The sequence below is a fragment of the Rana temporaria genome, chromosome 3, assembly GCF_905171775.1.
Source record: "Rana temporaria chromosome 3, aRanTem1.1, whole genome shotgun sequence".
Classification (NCBI taxonomy): domain Eukaryota; kingdom Metazoa; phylum Chordata; class Amphibia; order Anura; family Ranidae; genus Rana; species Rana temporaria.
The window spans coordinates 315,105,077-315,127,230 of NC_053491.1; the positions used below are offsets into that span (position 1 = coordinate 315,105,077).

The window sequence follows — 22,154 nt, forward strand, 5'->3', positions numbered from 1 at the left end:
TTGTGTTTGGGCCGTTAGGCGGTCCATAGGCTGAGAGAAAATGACAGAGACGGACACATTATGGGCGGCCTCTCCTTCCCCTCCAAGCCACATTAAGTGGAGATCTCTCTGTCTGCACATACGGAGGACTCCAATTCCATCCAGAGCGGCCTGGGTCGAGCTGTATGGAAGCGGGTCAGATGGGCCAATTGAGCTGCATGAAAGTATCTGAGAAGATCAGGCACACCCAAACCCCCTCCCACTTTAGGAGTGTACAATGTCCGTCTGTTCACTCTGGGCCTCCCGTGAGCCCATATAAAATCAAGCAATTTAGCCTGGAATCTTTTGAGGTCCGCACCCACTATTGCAATCGGAAGGGTCCTGAATAGGTACAGCACCTTGGGGAGAATAGTCATTTTGATAGAATACAGCCTACCGAACCACGACGGAGGACTCCGAGACCATCTCTGAAGATCATCCAGCAGTCTACGAAACAGGGGGGGGTAGTTTCTCTTATATAGAGTGGAGAGGGTCGGGGTCAGGAAGATGCCCAGGTAAGGCAGGGCATCCTTCTGCCAGTTAAAAGTGAATAACTGTTGAAGGGCTCGAACTATGTGAGGTGGCAGGGAGACATTGAGGGCCTGGGATTTAGACTGATTCACAGATAGCCCCGAAAATGTTGCAAATTTTCCTAAGACGAGATTCAAATGGGGTATAGAGGCAACCGGGAAGAAAGAGCAAGAGGATGTCATCCGCAAACATAGCGCATTTATGCTCTCGGCCCCCACAGCTGACCCCTAGGATGTCCGATGTGTTCTAATCTTAATAGCGAGAGGTTCTAAGGCCATAATGAACAGCAGGGGGGAAAGTTGGGCAGCCCTGTCGGTACCCCTACCTATGTGTATGTCCGGGGATCGATAGCCTTTAACCGAGAGACTCGCAGTCGGGGCTGTGTAGACCGAGCGAAGCGTCGTCAAAAAATTTGACCCAACCCATACCGCCAAGTATGAAAAAAAGGTAATTCCAAGACAGGGAATCAAATGCCTTACACAAGTCCAATGACAACAGCAAGGCACCCCGCTTCCCTCCCCCATCCCAACCAGAATTCAGGGCCGATATTATGTCTATAACGCGTCTGGTCTGATCCGAGGCCTGCCTATGAGGCACAAAGCCCACCTGATCAGGATGGATGTATTTAGGTAAAAACCCATTCATACGCGTGGCTAGTACCTTGGTTAGCAATTTAAGATCGACATTTATCAACGATATGGGGCGGTAGTTCGCGCAATCGCCGAGATCCTTATTAGGTTTAGGAATGACGTGTATAAAGGCCCTATTTTCGTGTGGCGGGAGGGGAGAACCCTTTCTCAGGTCATTAAAAAAGGCGCAAATATGTGGGATCAATATCTCGGCGTACTTACGATAGTAATGGCCTGTGAAGCCATCAGGGCCCGGCGATTTCGATGGATTTAGGGATTTAATAGCAACTGCAATTTCACCTGGTGTAAACTCTGCCTCCATTATCTCCACATGGTCCGTGGACAGCGTGGGAAGGGGCAAGTCTCGCAGAAAGTCTTCCGCCTCAACCGCATCGAAGGTCCTCGGGGGTGTGTATAATTTAGAGTAGAACGCAGAGAATTCTTGGAGTATGGACTGGGGATTTTGAGTAATCAATCCAGATCTCAATCGCAGTTTAGGGAGACCAGGACTAAACGGCCGAGGAGTCAATTTTCTTGCTAATAGTGTATTTGGTTTATCGCCTAATGTGTAATATCGGTGGCGGGCCCATCGTACGGATTTTTCCGCCTTAGTGGTCAGGCTCAAGTTCAGGGCTGTCCGGGCCTCATCAATCTGGTTTCTAAAGTCAATATGTGGGTTAGCTGTTTGGTCGCGCATAAGGCGATCAAGCTCATCCTCCTGATGTCGGATAGCCTGATCCCTTTCCCGTTTCACTCTAGAGGCCAATTGTAGTAGTACCCCCCGAATGGTGACCTTGTGGGCAGCCCAGAGTGTTCCAGGAGAAACCCCCGGGGAGGAATTTTCCTGAAAGTAGAGTTGAATAGCCCTCTCCACCTCCTTTTCAAGGACAGGGTCATTCAACAGGGACTCATTTAAACGCCACGGCGAAGGGTCTGACTTCGACCAAAGGTCTGTCAACACCATTTGAACCGACGAGTGATCTGACCATGCCATAGGAGAAATTTTTGCCGACGAGACATACGGAAGCAAAGGGGAGAGTGTGAACAGGTGATCTATGCGCGAGTACGTTTTGTGGACATGGGAGTAATACGAGAAATCCCTGGCGGTAGGATGGAGGTCCCTCCAAATGTCTATTAGGTCATAGCTGTGAAGTAGTCGTGCCATAGCGCTGCTCCGTCTAGGGACGTGTCTCAAAACATCTCTCCCAGGGTTAGATTTATCAAGAACCCGATCTAACGAGGTATTGCTATCTCCCCCAAACACCACGTGGCCCGCTACGTGAGGCATTATTACGTCTAACATGGAGCGAAAAAAGGACAATTGGCCTACATTAGGGGCGTAATAGGAGAGAAAGGTCACCTCCCTATCGTTAATCTTCCCCACCACCATGACATAGCGGCCTTCCTTGTCTCTAATCACAGTTGAGGGTGTAAAGGGAACCTTCTTGGCGAAACAAATCGCGACGCCACGTTTTTTATCGGGGCCATTAGACAAAAAAAATGTTGTGTATCTCGAATGTAAATATCTAGGGGCCGAGGTCTTAGAAAAATGTGTCTCCTGTAAAAGTAGGACGTCCGCCCTCATTTTGTAATAGTGCTGAAATGCTTTAGACCGTTTGGTAGGGGAATTAAGGCCCTGAACATTATGAGTCAAAATAGTGTAGCCTGCTGGATGTTTAGGGGTCATAATGGTTCGGTCTACTGTACTCACGGTTTAGAAGGCTCAGAAATCGAACTGTAGAAGTCCCCCGAAGCCCCCACCATACTTTGTTTTGACGCTGGAGTGCACCCCAGAAGAGAGAAGCTTGGAGAAAGGAAAAATAAGTTAAAGTAGGAAAAATAAAGTACAAATAAATCAAAACAGTGAGCATCACCTCGTTCTCCCCTCCCCTTCCCCCCCCCTCAAAAGAGGGAGAAAAAAGGAGGAAGAAGAAAAGAGAAGGAGGAAATAGCAAAAAAGAAAAAAAAAGGGACTCCGCAGTGTAAACAACAACTGCAGAGTATCTTATGACACACCGTAAACCGGTGTGTCCCTGGGAGTAATCAACTACCAGCACTTAGCGTAAAGTCGCCTCCACCAACTAGGAGGAGGCAAGTTCACTTCAAGTGGCACGCGTTTCCACCTCAGCCCAATTCAGTCGCAAAATGAGGAGAGCGGGCTGAATCGGTCAATAGAGGTCTATAAGGAGAGCAAGGAGGGACTCAGGCCCAAGGGCCACATCCAGGTCCGTCACCTTACCGGAAAGCTAAAAAACGGTACAAACTTAGAACCAAAACATAAAATATATATAAAAGAAACATAAAGGTTAAGACAGAGAACCCAATCTCAGGGTGGTCTCAAACACTGTCCAACCAAACCACGGCCATCGGTCAGAGAGGGCCAAACCATCACAACCTGTAAGAAAAGGTAAGCAAAGTCACAGGCATTCAGGTGTTCAAGGTGGACTTCTTGCTCTTATTAGAGCGGCCTTGCTGGGACCAGAGAGGGGACACTGGCCTATCCCTCATCTCAGAGGCGCCGGAGGGGACTCTTGGATCTGTCGAGAGTAGTCCCAATTCCCGAAGCAGCTCTTCTCCAGACTGGAAGGTAGAAAAGGAATGGGGTTTCCCCTTGTATGAGAAGGAGAGTCTAAACGGGAACGACCATCGGTATTTAATGCGGTGATTAATTAGGTGGCTCAAAAGAGGTTCAACGCCCTCCTTTTCTGAATCGTCGATTGGGATATGTCGGCAAATATCTGAACCGAATGTTCCAGGAGGGGCACGTTTCCCTGTGACCTAGCTGCCATCATCACCTTCTCCTTAATTCTATAGTAGTGTGGCTTGACGATAATATCACGTGGTAAACCGTCAGGTCTGGGAGCCGTCAGGGCACGATGGACCCTATCTAACTCTAACTGATGAGGGGAAATGTCCGGTATCAGCTGTGTCATCAATGCATGGACAGCCTCCTCTAAGTCAAGGACCGTCTCCGGGAGACCACGCACGCGAAAGTTGTAGCGCCTGGACCTATTCTCCAGATCTTCGATCTTTGCGTTGGCCTGGTCCAGTTGGTCTTGCAGGGAGGTGATCATCCTGGAATTTTGGTTCACACGTTTAACTGTGCCATCCATTTTAGTCTCAATACTGTCCAGTCGTTCTCCAATGTTTTGAAAATCAGCCTTCATTCCGGATGTGATCATTGTACATGCCTTTGTCAATTCTTGCTGTAACAGGGCGGAAAACCTAGCCAGCAATACCGTATCTCCAGAGTAATGGGCAGTAGCGGTTACTGGGGCCTGCGATAGCGCAGAGCTAGTCTGGCTGTAGGACAGTTCAACAAGTTCCGCCATTTGTCTATCAGTGGAGGAGACAGGGGAGGCAGAGAATAGGAGTGCTCTGTCAGGGGAGCTGGAAGATGGAGAGTGTTGTGAGCAGCCAGTCTGTGGGGAGGGGAGCGGGTCTGGGGACTGTGAGGAGAAGGGATCTCTGTGCACCTCAGCTTGGATCGAGACAGAGCCAGGGCCCCACGCTGTGGTTGTCGGCGCAGAGCGCACACTGCCCCCCTTCCCAGTACCTGAGTCTCTCATCGCCATCTGAGTCATGGAGGGCTGCAGGGGTGGGAAGTCATTCACCGCCTCCATCGGCAGCTGTGTCATCCAAGGGGATCCCGGATTAAGCTGGGGACTCTCCCTCACCTCAATCCCTCCACTGCGTTCCTCGGCGGTCCGGGGAGATGAAGGCTGAGCCTGGGAGCCGCCGCGTGTCGAATCCCCCTTCCCCAGCGCCATCTTGCCTGGCGGGGACGGCTTCTGGGCCTGTGAGGATCTGGTCTGCCGGGCGCTCTGTGAAGGCTTACGCTGGTGGTGTTTGTTCCCAGCTGTCCTCCGCTGCATTCTCCGTGTAGTGATGCGGTAGAAAGACCGATCCGCTCGCTCTGGTTGCTGATTAAAACGCTGTTTAGGGCCGGAGGTGTGCGGAGCTTCTCAGAACATGTCTGATGTCGGCGCCGCGCGCATGCGCTCTTGGAGAATGATTTTAAAAAAAATAGCACTTACTGATTGTTTTTTTTGCACGTGATAATATGGATTGTTTTGAACATATACAGTATATATATATATATATATATATATATATATATATATATATATATATATATATATATATATATATATATATATATATATATATATATATATGTATATATATATATATATATATATATATATATATATATATATATATATATATATATATATATATACATACACTGCTCAAAAAAATTAAAGGAACACTTTTAAATCAGAACCCCTGGGATATTGATCTGGTCAGTTAAATAGCAGAGGGAGGGGTGTATACAGATGAGGTTGTTAATCAGTTTCAGCTGCTTTGCTGTTAATTGAAAATTACCAACAGGTGCACTAGATGGGCAACAATGAGACGACCTCCAAAACAGGAATGTTTTTTCAGGTGGAGGTATCTGACATTTTTTTTCCTTACTCATCTGTTCTGACAGTTTTTCACTAGTTTTGCATTTGGCTAGGGTCAGTGATACTTTAACCCTATAAAAATTGCACAGGCAGTCCAACTCCTCCAGGATGGCAAATCAATATGTGTCATTGCCAGAAGGTTTGCCGTGTTTTCCAGCACAGTCTCAAGAGCATGAAGGAGATTCCAGGAGACAGGCAGCTACTCTAGAAGAGTTGGACAGAGCCGTAGAAGGTCCTTAACCCATCAGCAGGACTGGTATCTGCTCCTTTGTGCAAGGAGGAACAGGATAAGCACTGCCAGAGCCCTACAAAATGACTTCCAGCAGGCCACTGGTGTGAATGTCTCTGACCAAACAATCAGAAACAGACTTCATGGGGGTGGCCTGAGGGCCCGACATCCTCTAGTGTACTCTGTGTTCACTGCCGGACACTGTAGAACTCGATTGGCATTTTCAATTAATCACCAGAATTGGCAGGTCTGCCACTGGTGCCCCATGCTTTTTAACAGATGAGAGCAAGTTCACCCTGAGCATATGTGACAGATGTGAAAGGGTCTGGAGAAGCCGCAGTGAATTTTATGCTGCCTGTAACATCGTTCAGCATGACTGGTTTGGTGGTGGGTCAGTGATGGTCTGGGGAGGCATATCCATGGAAGGACGCACAGACCTCTACAGGCTACACAATGGCAGCCTGACTGCCATTAGGTATCGGGATGAAATACTTGGACCCATTGTCAGACCCTACGCTGGTGCAGTGGGTCCTGGGTTCCTCCTGGTGCACGACAATGCCCGGCCTCATGTGGCGAGAGCATGCAGCCAGTTCCTGGAGAATGAAGAAATTGATACCATTGAATGGCCCCCATGCTCACCTGACCTAAATTCAAAAGAACACCTCTGGGACATTATGTTTCGGTCCATTCGGTGCCACCAGATTGCACCTCAGTCTGTTCAGGAGCTCAGTGATGCTCTGGTTCAGATCTGGGAGGAAATACCCTAGGACACTATCCATCGTCTCATTAGGAGCATGCCCTGATGTTGTCAGGTATGCATACAAGCACTTGGGGGCCATACAAACAACTGAGGACCATTTTGAGTTGTTGCAATGAAATTTCAGCAAAATGGACTAGCTTGCTGCATAATTTTTTCACTTTGATTTTCGGGGTGACTTTGAATTTCACCCTCTGTAGGTGGATAATTTTCATTTTCATCAAATGATGTGCCATCCTTTCATTCCTAACACATTACCCACTCCATATCAGTATAGATATCCAGCATGAGATTTTTGCCCGTTGAGATGTTTTCAGTGTTCCTTATTTGAGCAGTGTGTGTATGTATATATATATATATATATATATATATATATATATATATATATATATATATACAGTATCTCACAAAAACACCCCTCACATTTTTGTAAATATTGTATTATATCTTTTCATGTGACAACACTGAAGAAATTACACTTTGCTACAGTTTAAAGTAGTGAGTGTACAGCTTGTAAAACAGTGTAAATGTGCTGTCCCATCAAAATAACTCAACACACAGCCCTTAATGTCTAAACCGCTAACAACAAAAGTGAGTACACTCCTAAGTGAAAATGTCCAAATTGGGCCCAAAGTGTCAATATTTTGTGTGGCCACCATTATTTTCCAGCATCTTCTACCCTATTGGGCATAGAGTTCACCAGAGCTTCACAAGTTGCCACTGGAGTCCTCTTCCACTCCTCCATGACAACATCACAGAGCTGGTGGATGTTAGAGACCTTGCGCTCCTCCACCTTCCATTTGAGGATACCCCACAGATGCTCAATAGGGTTTACGTCTGAAAACATGCTTGGCCAGTCCATCACCTTTACCCTCAGCTTCTTTAGCAAGGCAGTGGTCTTCTTGGAGGTGTGCTCTGGGTCGTTATCAAGTTGGAATACTGCCCTACGACACAGTTTTAGAAGGGATGGGATCATGCTCTGCTTCAGTATGTCACAGTACATGTTGGCTTTCATGGTTCTCTCACTGAACTGTAGCTTTCCAGTGCTGGCAACACTCATGCAGCTCCAGACCATGGAACTCCCACCACCATGCTTGACTGTAGGCATTGCTTTAGTGCTTGAAATGGTACCAGGAAAATGTGCCTGTGCCTGATGCACAAGCTTTTTGGCATTTCAGTGCCAAGAACTAAGTGTCATCATCAAGGGAGGATTGTGTACAAGTGATTGTAAATCTATTTTTAACACAACATGATGTATGTTTTGTCATGTATGTGAAGCTACAGTGAAGCATATCATGTATATGTAAGTATTACTTTTCACGATATGTTTATTTGATTTCCATTTTTTTTGTAAACTGCACTGTGATCACAGGGTAATACATGTTTTTCTCATGATTTTGTTTTTCTCAGTTGCAATATAAAAACGAGAAAATGTGAATAGTATAATCCAGATTAGTGATCCAACTACCCATGGCAAAGTAAGGAAAAGAAGCTTTGTCTTCCTCTGTTCCAAAACTAGCTGGATTGTAAAAAGTTGAACGTTGTGAATTATTGTTAGTTATATATGTAGCTATGATAGCTCATGGGTAAGTGGTATGACTGGCAAAAAAGGGGTGGCTATTCTGATTAGTGTATTAACTAAACGAAATGCAAAGCAGAACTTAAAACTTACAATACAAGTCTAACTATACTGATCTCACATGCAGTTTCCATTATGCTTTAATATAAGAATTATATTGTTGGGTGTGCCCGGGCTTGGAGACTTTCTGGAGGGAAGTACGCAAATGTACACAACAGTTTACAGACAGTTTACAGACTATCCGGTTCCAGATCCTGCCTTCTTTCTGCTTTATTGCTCTGGCATTCCTATTACAACGTGTTAATGCTGCCAAGAGTTGAATCGCTTGGATAGATCATGACCCTCCCTCTATTCAAATGTGGCTCAGAAAGGTTGAGGATATCAATAAAATTGAGAATCTAGTCCTTTCAGCACTAAACAAACACAAACGTTGTAGGAAAAATGTGACTTCCATGGAATATGTTTATATACTCAGATGAAGGTAGTGCTCTACTAGATAGCAGCCTTCAATCGACCTAAATATTCCATTCTGGCCAGCACGCTTGATTGTTTGAAATTATATATATATATATATATATATATATATATATATATATATATATATATATATATATATATATATATATATATATATATATATATATATATATATATATATATATTTATATATAATTATATATATATATATATATATATATATATATATATATATATATATATATATATATATTCCTCCCTTACCCAGTCCTTTTATTTATTTTCCCTCCTCTTCTTTCCTCCTTCCCTATGATACGACAAAACCCAGGTATCCAACCTTGTTTCCATTCCGTAGTCTTATATTAGCTAATATGGCAGTGCTTTTCACTTTTTGTACACTATGCGAGTTGAGGTATTATATTTTTTAGGCCCTCATTCTGTTGGACTATATTTTCGCAGTTCAGATTTTGATACAATCTGTTGGTTGCCTTTGTATTCTAAATCAAGAATAAAAAAATATATATATTCTTTTGTACTTAGGTAATTACACATTTCATTGTATGGCAAATTGTATTGGCTGATGTACAGAATGTGATTTTTTCACTTACCTATGGTATATATTGCCTTTATGTATAACAGTCTCCTGTAAAGTTTGGTTTAATTAAATCTAATATATATTGCATTTCATAAAACATATAGTCAAATAGTTTCAATAGTAACAACATTTTTGCACCTCCTTACATTTTTGGATTGGTCAAGTAAACAATCTGAACCATCAGTTCATTCCAAAATGTATTTTATGTACTAGTTTTGTAAAATATAGCTGGTTACCAATAAAACTGTATAGCAAGGGGTTGCATGGCTGCATGGTATTATGTAATGCAATGAATGACTGGAAAGTGTCACAGTAGGGGAAGTGTCTCTATGTATCTATGCGTGGAAGGATGGTGTAAAACATGTGACCCTATTTACTTGTATATTATTTTGAGCATATTTTTTGCTGCTTCAGTTTTTATAAAAACAAATACATTTTAACTACTGGAGGCTTAGCATTTTAAGTGAGTGTCCCATAGACAGGACAGGTGTTTTATCATTGTAATGTAGTGTGATGCACAGAAAAGTATTTTTAACGTGTCTGTACTCTGTCTACAATGTAAAAGGTTTGTGCTTTAAACATTTTTTAAATTAGAAGTAAATACTAAACACATGTATATACTTTAGTCAGAGTGGGGACAGCTTAGATTTTAGGTCAAGATTGTATTACTGTCCATGTTTCCATTGGGAAGATTTTCCCCATCATTCCTACTCTGTCTCAGAAAAAGGCATCGTTGCCTCGTGTAAAGCTAACGAATACCTGCGGTCCCACTTACCTTAGAAATATAGAACTGTTAGATAAAAGGATAAGACATAGAACATTTCTGTAGAATAACCATATACTGTTCAGTCTGTTTATTTCCAGGTTAATGTACAAAAAATCAAATTTATAGGTTAGACCATGTGTTTCATACAGTATCAAACAGTTTTTTTTTTAATCTTAAATAAACCTTTAGCCCTGGTTCACACTGGGTACGATTTGGAACGATTTGAGATGCGATTTGACATGTCAAATCGCATCTCAAATCGGCGGCAATTGTCGGCAATGGCACTGTCCTAATCAGTGTGACGCCGCATCTGCGATTTCAAAAAGTAGTTCCTGTACTACTTTTTGCGATTTTACATTAAATTGCGGCCGAAATCGCGGCAAAATCGCGGCAAAATCGCAGCCGTAAAATCGCGCATTTTACCGCGATTTTGAATTCGCAGCAGTGTGAACCTAGGCTCAAACTGTTTTAATCTTAATCTATTAAATTAACAAATATTCTATTAATAACAATATAGACAGGTCACTAATGATTGCAGATATTTTATAAAAGAATATAAAGACAAATTTAGTATACAGTCTGCAGTGTAGGGAAAGTTTAAATACACGTTCATATGGATATTATTTTTTAAACTTTTTGCTATGTAGGAAAGATTAAATTATATTTTCATTTTGCGAAATATAAAAGTAGAAATTCTTTGGTGTCACTGCAGTATATCACTCTAGTACAGAATAAAGCCTCGTACACACGATCAGTCCATCCGATGAAAACGGTCTGAAGCACCGCTGTCTATAGGTTAAATAACCGATCGTGTCAGAATGCAGTGACGTAAAACACAATGACGTGCTGAAAAAAACGAAGTTCAATGCTTCCAAGCATGCGTCGACTTGATTCTGAGCATGCGCGGGTTTTTAACGAATGGTTTTGCATACTAACGATCGGTTTTGACCTATCGGTTAGCAATCCATCGGTTAAATTTTAAAGCAAGTTTGCTTTTTTTAACCGAAGGTTAAATAACCTATGGCGCCCAGACACGATCGGTTTGGACCAATGAAAACGGTCCATCAGACCGTGTGTACGAGCCTTAAGTCTTGCAAAAACAGAAATTCATTGATTTACTAAAACTGGCAATTGCAACTGTGCATGGTAGCCAATCAGCTTCTAACTTCAGCTTGTTCAGTTAAGCTTTGGCCTAAAAAATAAAAAAAATTAAAACTGGACGCTAATTGGTTTCTATGCAGAGCTGCACCAAATTTTGCACTCTCCAGTTTTGTTAAATCAACCTCAAAGGGTTTTGTGTGTTCCCTTTGCAATTCATAAGTGCACAAGCACATATTAAGTTGTATTATTCAGTTTAAACAATTACAGCTACCGGTATATAATAAACATATGTTTTTGCTTAACATATACTGTTTAGGATGAGCCAAAATATTACATAATTATTGAAATGTTTTGTCACAATCTTACTGTCTGCTGCAAGCACAAGTATATACTCTTCACTATATGCAGAAATTTACCTTAATGTGATATAAACAAAATTCAAAGAGCAAAAATACTATGTAATATATACTTCAATGTTTATCTACCTATACTTGTATGTTGTATTCCGTGTTTCAATGTAAAAAATGGTCACTGTTACGTATCATAATGTATACATACCATTAAGTTAGAAATATTTTGATAGCATAAAACATTTTTGAGTAAAATTCCTCAGAATTGCAGTTCCCTTGTTTAGCCTCAGAGCGCCGCTGTTTGACAAATAAGTAAAATAATATAGAACTGGAGATCCACTAGTATTTTCATCCCTCACATATATACTGCAGATCTGGAAGACACAGCCATTTTCTGGATTTTCTCTATACAGTGTACTGAACTGCTGCTCTCTGAACAACTCAGTACACCCTTCAAAATTTACTGGAATGCAGATTAATCAAGGATTAAAGAAGATGAAAATGACTGAAATGAAAAAAGCAATACATATATCCAACAGAATCAGATGGCAAGTAATATTTCCCCTCTTATTTTACTGGCTTTGTCATTCTGTCTCTGGTGAGATTCATTATTCCATTGTAGAAGAAATGAGAAAAGACTCTGTTATAGCAAATATTTCAAATGATCTTGAATTGGATATGAAGCAGCTCTCATCTAGAAAACTGAGAATTGTATCACGTGTTGCAGAGAAATACTTTTATTTGAATCTAGACAATGGGAATCTGTATGTAAAGGACAGGATAGACAGAGAGACACTGTGTGGGACAGACTCTACCTGCTTTCTAACGTTTGATGCTGTGGTTCAAAACCCCTTAAATATTTTCAGAGTCAAGATAGACATTCAGGATATAAATGATAATTCTCCGGTGTTTTATTTTGATACATTTACATTTGAAGCAATTGAATCAACACCTCCGGGGACAAGTTTTGCTTTACAAAATGCAAAAGATCCAGATTTTGGTATGAATTCGGTACAGACATATAAGCTCAGTGACAACAAGTATTTTGCACTGAGTGAGACTATTAATTTAGATGGAAGTAAATTTCTTGGACTTGTGCTAGAAAGACCATTAGATCGGGAATCTCAGAATGTACATGAATTTTTATTAACAGCTACTGATGGAGGAAAACCTATTAGATCTGGCACTGCATTAATAAAGATCATTGTCACAGATGCTAATGATAATTTTCCAGTATTTACACAGACAGTATATAAAACCAGCATAAGTGAAAATGTGCCAATTAATACTACAATAATTACTGTGAATGCCACTGACAAAGATGAAGGTATATATGCACAAATAAATTATTCTTTTATTGAAACATCAGGAAGTGTACACAATACAGAAACTTTCAGCATTAATCCAAAAACTGGTGAACTCAAAATAAATAAGAAGTTAGATTTTGAATTAACAAAAAATTATGAACTGTCAATACAAGCAAAAGATGGAGGTGCCCTTGCCGCCCATTGTAAAGTTTTGATAGATATCATAGATGAAAATGATAATGCCCCTGAGATATCCATCACATCACTCTTTTCTCCTGTCGCAGAAGATTCCATACCTGGAACAGTAATAGCTCTAATTGAAGTTGATGATCAAGATTCTGGAGAAAATGGATTTGTTGATTGCAAGCTTATAGAACAGCCTTCATTCAGTTTAGTGATGTCACCTGACAGTTATTATAGAATTGTTACAACAGGTGAAATAGACAGAGAGGAAGGGCCCAGTTATAATATCACAATTGTAGCTACTGACAGAGGATCACCTCCACTTTCCAGCAGAAGAACAATCAGACTGGATATATCAGATGTTAATGACAATCCGCCAGTATTTATGAAATCCTCCTATATTATTAACATACTAGAGAACAATTTACCAGGTCTCTCAGTATACCATATCCAAGCATCTGATCCTGACGCTGGAGACAATGCTAAAATTATTTATTCAATTTCCAATATAAATGTAGAAGATTTCCCTTTGTCCTCTTATCTTTCCATCAATATGGAGAGTGGAGTTATTTATGCTCAGAAATCCTTTGATTTTGAGCAACACAAAGAATTTTTAATAAAAGCAATTGCTAGAGACAATGGATCCCCATCTCTGAGTACCAACACAACATTACTGGTCCGTATAGTGGATCAGAATGATAATGCTCCAAAGATCTTGTTTCCATCCCCAGGAAATAGTGGGCAGGATCCATTTGAGATGGTTCCCTTCACAGCTGAACTTGGTTCTTTAATAACAAAGGTGATTGCAGTGGATGAAGACTCGGGACACAATGCTTGGCTTTCTTATCATTTTATACAAATGTCAGAACCATCAGCTTTTGTCATTAATGAACATACAGGTGAAATCAGGGCATCACGTATCTTTCAGGAGAAAGATATACTGAATCAGAAGGTTGTGGTGATGGTAAGAGATAATGGCATTCCATTACTCTCGGCCACAGTCACCTTAAACCTCATTGTTGCAGATAATTTCCAGCAGATTGTTCCTAAACTCAATAACCAACTTCCTGATGAAGATCCTCAGTCACACTTGCAATTGTACCTGGTGATTGCTTTAGCACTGATTTCTTTGTTGTTTATTATAACTGTCATTTTGGTTATTGTTTCAAAATGCAAAGAGTCAGAACCACTACCAAATTTTGGAACTTTAACTACAAGCCTATATCCTCCAGCTGATCCCAGGATACTTTCTATGTATAGTGATGGAACTTTGCCCTTACCCTACTCATACAATGTTTGTGTTGCTTTGGACCCACCTGAAAGTGATTTTGTTTTTTTAAAGTCAAACCAAAATGTCCCTGTGGATAATCTTATTGATACTGATGATACAGGTCTTGGGAATGAGAGTTTAAAAGAAGCACTTCCATCCACTGGAATCACTCAGGTAAGTACTAAGGACAATTAATGAAGTATTTATGGGTGTCCTCTACACTATCTTCAAAAGCATTATAAATACTGTATATATCATATATTTTTTGTAATATTGCACTTATTCTAGTATTACAGTAAATAGTTATTAATTAGTGATCCCTGATAAGTTATCATTGTAGTGTATTGAAACATAAAAACATATTTAGTAAATTTTACTTAAACTGTGTACTTTTCACTTTTTTCAAAACTTGCAAAAAGTGTGCATACCAAAATCATACATTAACTTCTGATGATAGAATGTGACAATTTTGAAATTACATATGTCCCCAAAAAATTACTATCAAATACTTTTGACATGTTAGCATAAAATGTGCACATAATGCAAAATGAAATAGTAAATGTGTGACTATTGCATGTTGTAGTTTTTTTTCTAAGTTATTCTAATCTTCTGTTAGGTACAAAAAATAACATTGAGGCAATTAAAATAGCCCTAACCCCCATAAAAATAGTGGTAATTAAGACCAACTCTGTGCCGATGTATGGAGGCCACTTGCGACATTATCTCAAGGTCTGTGCAGGGCCCATCTTGCACTGATGGGTTTTGCTTCCTCTTTTATTCCCTGAAAACTCTGCAAAGTAAAAGCATAAGTGGCTAGTATGCATCGCATACTAGTCCATTATGTAGAACTTACCTGCGAGCGAATCCCAAGGTGTTCCCGCTGGAGGCCGCATCCATCTTTGCCCCTCTTCCTTCCGGGGCTGTGGACTCCGGCTGTATGGCTGGCTGGAGCCACGTGATGTCACTCCCACCAGTCACGGCACTCGCTTGGGAAGAAACGGCCCAGGCCGCATGCGCCGATGACATCAGCGCATGCACCGATGACATCATCGAGACACTACAAGGTAAATCTCCTAAATGGTGCACGTTTAGGAGATATTTACAGTACCTATAGGTAAGCCTTATTCTAGGCTTACTTATAGATACAACTTCTAAAAAGGGGTTTACAAGCACTTTAAGGGCTGCTTAACAAGACCTGACACATTATATTGGAAATACACTAAGGTCAAGCATACCACTACTAACATTCTTCTATCAGTGTTTTGTCAATGTCTGTCTCCCCAATGGGAAAAATGTCCCCTTACTCATTTTCTCCTTCTTCCTAGCTGGGGCACAAATACCATTATAAAATCTAAAAGCGGGTCTTCAATAGTTTATGCAAAACTAACAAAATATTCTTGTTACACTTTTATCTTATAAATATAAAAATATTAGATAAAGAACTTAGGAAGAGCACACGCTTACATACAATTCATGAAATCACTGTATTGTTTATTTCCATGCATTCATACATAAACAGAGTTTAATTTATATTTTAGTTTGACCTCCCTTTTTATATAGTATCAACTTGTATCTCTAGTAATTCCTTTAATCTTGAAATTACTTATGATTACAGAGATTACAGATATTTTATAAAGAATGCAAAATTATACATAGGCAAATTCACAAAATATTTTGAGAAGTAGGGAAGGGTCAATTACTTCTTTAGTAAAATGTAATGAAACATTTTACTATGTTGGCAATTATGGAATCATGTTTCTATTTCTTAAAATGTATATTGCCAACAGAAAAAAAACATAATGTCTTATTTGTGAATCATTTCAAAAGCGACAAATTACTGCATTATATAATGGAACTATTGTCAAAATTACCTATTGCTCCAGCCAGTATATCTGTAATTTTTTAACATTCTGATACCGACCAAGCTGTCCAAAAGTGGCAGTAACAGGGGTTGGGACAAACCATATACACTGTAGCACTGGTGGGGGTGTTTACAAACTTTTATTCTTATGGTTAAAACATTTCGCCACAACAACAACAAAATGTTGCTGTGACTGCACGAAAACTGTTGGTGCGAGTTGCTCTTGATGTGTCTCTTTACACAGACAGCAGTGCAGTAAATCACTTTTCAGAAGTCATGCTACTGCCTCCCAAAGCCTGTTTTTTTTCAGTCATGATTGTGGTGCAACCCCATTGACATCTGTGGGTGACTTTAGCATATGGTGCTGCCTGTCAAATTAGACTTGCTGAGTTTAAAATTGCTGCCATCAAGCTAAGCATAGTGGCCACAGCAATGTGTACTCACACATTGGGTGGGTTGAGGGTAGTAAAAACACGGAGCTGATTTTTACCATTCTTCTTCCACATGTGTGAACTTAGCCTTAAAATCTACTTAAAAAGACATGCCCAGCCAAGACTATTCTCTCTGTAGCATAATCATGCTGCTTTCCCATTTCACTGCAGAATGAAAAGTGTAGTCATCCTATTAATGTAAGAGGTGATATAACAATTATACAGGTATGCAGAAAGGTAGAAACACAAAAACTATTGTGTTAATGCTAGCTACAGACTGACTTATATCTTTCAATTTTTATTTTGTCCATAGTTACACTTTAAATTCCCATGTCATCTTAGTTAATAAAACTATTTAGAACTTTGGTTGTCCACGTTCAAATTATGAGCTTGATTATTCAGTTTAATTAATTAAAGTTAAGCATAGTGCACTGTCTGTTTTGTTGTTTTACTTAAGTTGTTTATGATGAGTCAAATTATTATACAGTTATTTGTGGATTGTGTTGAAATATGTGTTCACAATATTACTATCTACTGCAAGCTTAGCTTAAAGATGAACACTGGGAGAAGCAAAATGTGTCTATATACAGGAGTCATGTGTTCTAACTTGAATCATGGTGTGCTTTTTGTATTTCTTCCAGATTCATAGCAGTAGGGTAGTGTGAAACTTTGCCTTTGTAGGAGCTTCCTATAAAAAAGATCACTGATGTACTCTTTCCTTGTGCAGGGTAACTGGTCGTGTCTCTCACTTCCTGTAGTCTTATGTAGGCAGCCTGTAGTAGATGGAGCTGTTGGGTCCCTCTCACAGCTCTCCTCTCTTTATACGCTATGTAGGGCACAGTAGTGATGTTACTGCTACATTAACAAGGTGATATCTGCATCAGCAAAAGCATGTGTACATAAAGTGAATATATATATATTTATGAAAAAGCATTTACCATATAAATAAATAAAAGTAAATAGTGGCCACTATTTATTTTTATTACTTTTATTTATTTATATTGTAAATGCTTTTTCATATTTTGTTTATTTAAAGTGTCAGCTTCCTACATTCTTATATTTAGTGTGTCCTTGGTGCAGAGGTGGGACCTCAAGTGTGGGTGTACGGATCTTGTTGGTCCATAATTTTTTATATATATACAGGGCTTTTTTTCAGGGGGAACTTGGGGGAACTAAGTTCCACCACCTCTGGCTCGGACCCTTTGGTGCCTGCTCACCACAATCACTTGTAAACATAGCGCTGCGTAAACTGTTGGCGCTATATAAATCCTGTATAATAATAATAATAATAGAAGTCTGGTTTCTGTGTTTACAAGTGGCAGCTCTGCACTCTGTGTGTAACCCCCCTGAACTCTACACTCTGTATGTAATGCAATTCTGGTATTTAATGCCCCTTTAAGACCCTTCTACTGTTTGTGAAATCTGAACGGGGTCGTGGTTGAGTTCCTGCACATATTTTCTGAGAAAAAAAGCTCTGTATATATATATATATATATATATATATATATATATATATATATATATATATATATATATATATATATATATATGAGTGGGTATGAGTGGGTATGAGTATGAGGGTATGAGTGGGTAACCGCTCAAAGAGAACCAGGTAATCTGATTCCTGTGGTCCGAGCCAAGGGTGCAGGCAGTGCAATCAAAATGCAGGTTAGGATGAAGGAAAAATGCTGGGACAGCCGCACTCCAAAAAAACTCCTCCTTTAACCTGCCTGGCGGTGTTCCCGAGTCTGACTCAGGGTTAGATTTTCCTGCTGCGAGAGGTAACCCCGAGTCAGACTCGGGCTTGCCTCGCTAGATCCACAGGCAAAGTTACTTACCTTGTCCCTGGATCCAGCGATGCCACCGCGCTGTGTGAGCGAGCGGGACCTCGCTCGATTCACACAGTGCCTCTGTGTGACGCCGATCTCCGTTCCCTGCGACGTTACGACGCACGGGGACGGAGAACGGCGCCAAATTCAAAAAAGTAAACAAACACCTTACATACAGTATACTGTAATCTTATAGATTACAGTACTGTATGTAAAAAAAACACACCCCCCTTGTCCCTAGTGGTCATGCATGTCATTTTATATAATAAAAACGTTTCTTTCTCCCTGCAAACTGTAGATTGTCCATAGCAACCAAAAGTGTCCCTTTATGTCAAAAATAGTTTTAGATCAGCTAAAAAACAGCGATAATAAATTATAATCACTTGCAGAATTGTGCGATAGCGATTTGTGGGGAAATTCGTCATAAAAAAAATAAATAATGACAGCAACAATTCTGCAACTGAGCAAATTTCAGTGATTTTGAGTTAATTACATTATTGAATAATTTTTATTATAATTATATTATTATTTGTTATAATTATTTATAATTATTTATTATATTATAATTTATAATTTTGTTTTTAAAAAAATGTCATACCCGGGATGCCTGTTAGAATCTTGTTTGGTCAGATTTAAGTGAGTTATTTCTAAAAATTACAGGCCTACAATATAAAACGCCAAATTTCCTTGCAAATAATGGTACCGCTTTCAGCATGTTTTTTCTGAAAGAATCATACCGCCAGGGAGGTTAATTAAAAATCACAAAATACATGCCACAGCAAAAAACAGCACAACAAAAGAAAAGCTGACGTTTCGCACTATGCCTTAGTGCTTCTTCATAGCTATGAAGAAGCACTAAGGCATAGTGCGAAACGTCAGCTTTTCTTTTGTTGTGCTGTTTTTTGCTGTGGCATGTATATTGTGATTTTTAATTAAAGGAGGAGTTTTTTTGGAGTGCGGCTGTCCCAGCTTTTTTCCTTCATCCTAACCCATACATATATATATATATTTAATGTATGTATATATATATATATATATATATATATATATATACACACTTTGTGACAAATATGAGATAAATTTTAAAGGCGTTTGAATGGAGTACAGCTTTTAACATAATTTTTTTTAAAGCTCTTTGATAAACCAAAATTTTACTTTATGTGACATGAATGAGTTTCAAAGAAAGAAAGAAAAAATACAATTTAAAAGATATAACGTTTTTTTCCAAAAATGTATTTACCTATAGTTTACAGTTTTAAATTCTTTGTTTAATACAATATAAGTATTACTCTTCATAGCTGTAATTTAGGAAGGTTTTAATAGCTTTAAAAGTAAATGCTTTCATAAAATTCCTAAGAAGTGCAGTTCACTAGTTTTGCATCAGAGCGCCGCTGTTTGACCAATAAGGAGAAGAATACAGAACTGGAGATCCACTGGTATTTTCATCATTCACACCCACACTGCAAAACTGCAACAAGAAACACAGACATTTTCTGGATTCTCTTTACACAGTCTACAAGACTGCTGTCTTCTTCTATTGAACGATTCAGAACATCATTCAGATTAATTGGACTATTAATTCTATAAGGATTACAGAAACTGAAAATGACTGAAAAACATACACAGATATACAGAGGAATCAGATGGCAAGTAATATTTTCCTTCCTATTTTCCTGGTTGTGTCATTCAGTCTCTGGTCAGATTCATTATTCCATAGTAGAAGAAATGAGAAAAGACTCTGTTATAGCAAACATTGCAAATGATCTTGGATTGAATATTAAACAGATCTTATCAAGAAAACTAAGAATTGTATCACGTGTTGCAGAGAAATATTTTTATGTGAATTTAGACAATGGAAATCTCTATGTGAAGGACAGGATAGACAGAGAGACACTGTGTGGGGCAGAAGCTACCTGCATTTTAACCTTTGATGCTGTTGTTGAAAATCCATTAACTATATTTAGAGTTAAGATAGACATTCAGGACATAAATGATAATCCCCCGGTGTTTTATCCAAACACATTCACTTTTGAAGCAATGGAATTAACACCACCAGGGACAAGATTTGCTTTACAAAATCCCAAAGATCCAGATTTTGGTATGAATTCAGTACAGACATATAATCTGAGTGACAACAAGCATTTTGCATTCAGTGAGAAAATCAAATCAGATGGGAGTAAAAAAACTTGAACTTGTTCTAGAAAAACCATTAGATCGAGAATCTCAAAATGTGCATGAATTTTCCTTAACAGCTACTGATGGAGGAAAGCCTATTAGATCTGGTACTGCACTGATAAGATTTATTGTCACAGATGCTAATGATAACTTTCCAGTATTTACACAGGAAGCATATAAAGCCAGTGTAAATGAAAATATGACAATTAATACCACAATAATTACCATGAAAGCTACTGACAAAGATGAAGGTATATATGCACAAATAAATTATTTTTTCAGTGAAACATCAGGAAGTGTACACCCCACAGGAACTTTCAGCATTGATGCAATAACTGGCGAAATCAAAATAAATAAGAAGTTAGATTTTGAATTAACAAAAAATTATAAACTGTCGGTACAAGCAAAAGATGGAGGTGCTCTTGCTTCCCATTGTATAGTTCTAATAGAAGTCATCGATGAAAATGATAATGCGCCTGAGATATCCATCACATCGTTATTTTCTCCGGTCCCAGAAGATTCCATGTCTGGAACAGTAATAGCTCTAATTGAAGTTCATGATCAGGATTCCGGAGAAAATGGATACATTGATTGCAAGCTAATAGAACAGTCCTCTTTCTGTTTAGTATTGTCATCTGACAGTTATTATAGAATTATTACAACAGATGAAATAGACAGAGAAAAAGCATCCAGTTATAATATCACAATTGTAGCTACTGACAGAGGATGTCCTCCACTTTCCAGCAGAAGAACCATCAGACTGGATGTATCAGATGTTAATGACAATCCACCAGTATTTATAAAATCTTCTCATGTTGTTTATATACCAGAAAACAATTTACCAGGTGCCCCAATATACAATATACAAGCTTTTGATCCTGATGCTGCAGACAACGCTAACATTTTTTATGCAATATCTCAAATGAATGCAGAAGATTTCCCTTTACCCTCTTATCTTTCCATAAACAGGGAGACAGGGGTTCTTTATGCTCAGAAATCTTTTGATTTCGAGCAGCACAGGGAGTTTTCAGTACAAGTAACTGCTAGAGACAATGGATCTCCATCTCTGAGTACAAACACAACATTACTGATCCGTATAGTCGATCAGAATGATAATGCTCCAAGAATCTTGTTCCCATCCCCAGGAAGTGGCCAGGATGGATTTGAGATGGTTCCTTTCACAACTGAACCTGGTTCTTTAATAACAAAGGTGGTTGCAGTGGATGAAGACTCTGGACACAACTCTTGGCTTTCTTATCATTTCATACAAATATCAGAACCATCATTTTTTGCCATCAACAAACATACAGGAGAAATCAGGACATTGCAGATCTTTCAAGAGAAAGACATAATAAATCAGAAAGTTGTAGTGATGGTGAGAGATAATGGAATTCCACCTCTCTCAGCCACAGTCACCGTAAGCCTGATTGTTGCAGATAATTTCCAGCAGATTGTGCCTAAACTCAGCAATCAACTTCCTGATGAAGATCCTCAGTCACATTTGCAAATGTACTTAGTGATTGCTTTGGCATTGATCTCTTTGTTGTTTATTATCACTGTTATCTTGGTCATCATATCAAAATGCAATGAGTCAAAA

At 39.4% G+C, this 22,154-nt stretch overlaps 1 protein-coding gene across 5 annotated transcripts in view; it reads left to right on the forward strand.

Annotated features, from left to right (window-relative positions):
* LOC120932477 (protocadherin gamma-B2-like) overlaps nt 1-22,154 on the forward strand; it is a 353,457-nt gene that overhangs the window by 46,265 nt on the left and 285,038 nt on the right. Inside the window, exon 1 of one of the 5 annotated variants that reach the window (XM_040344846.1) lies at nt 11,693-14,435. The exons of the other annotated variants lie outside the window; for them this stretch is intronic. Coding sequence (XP_040200780.1) covers nt 11,970-14,435 — 2,466 coding nt within the window. The 5' untranslated portion in view covers nt 11,693-11,969. Of the gene's footprint in view, nt 1-11,692; nt 14,436-22,154 lie in introns of those variants that run through there. 5 annotated transcript variants of the gene reach the window in all.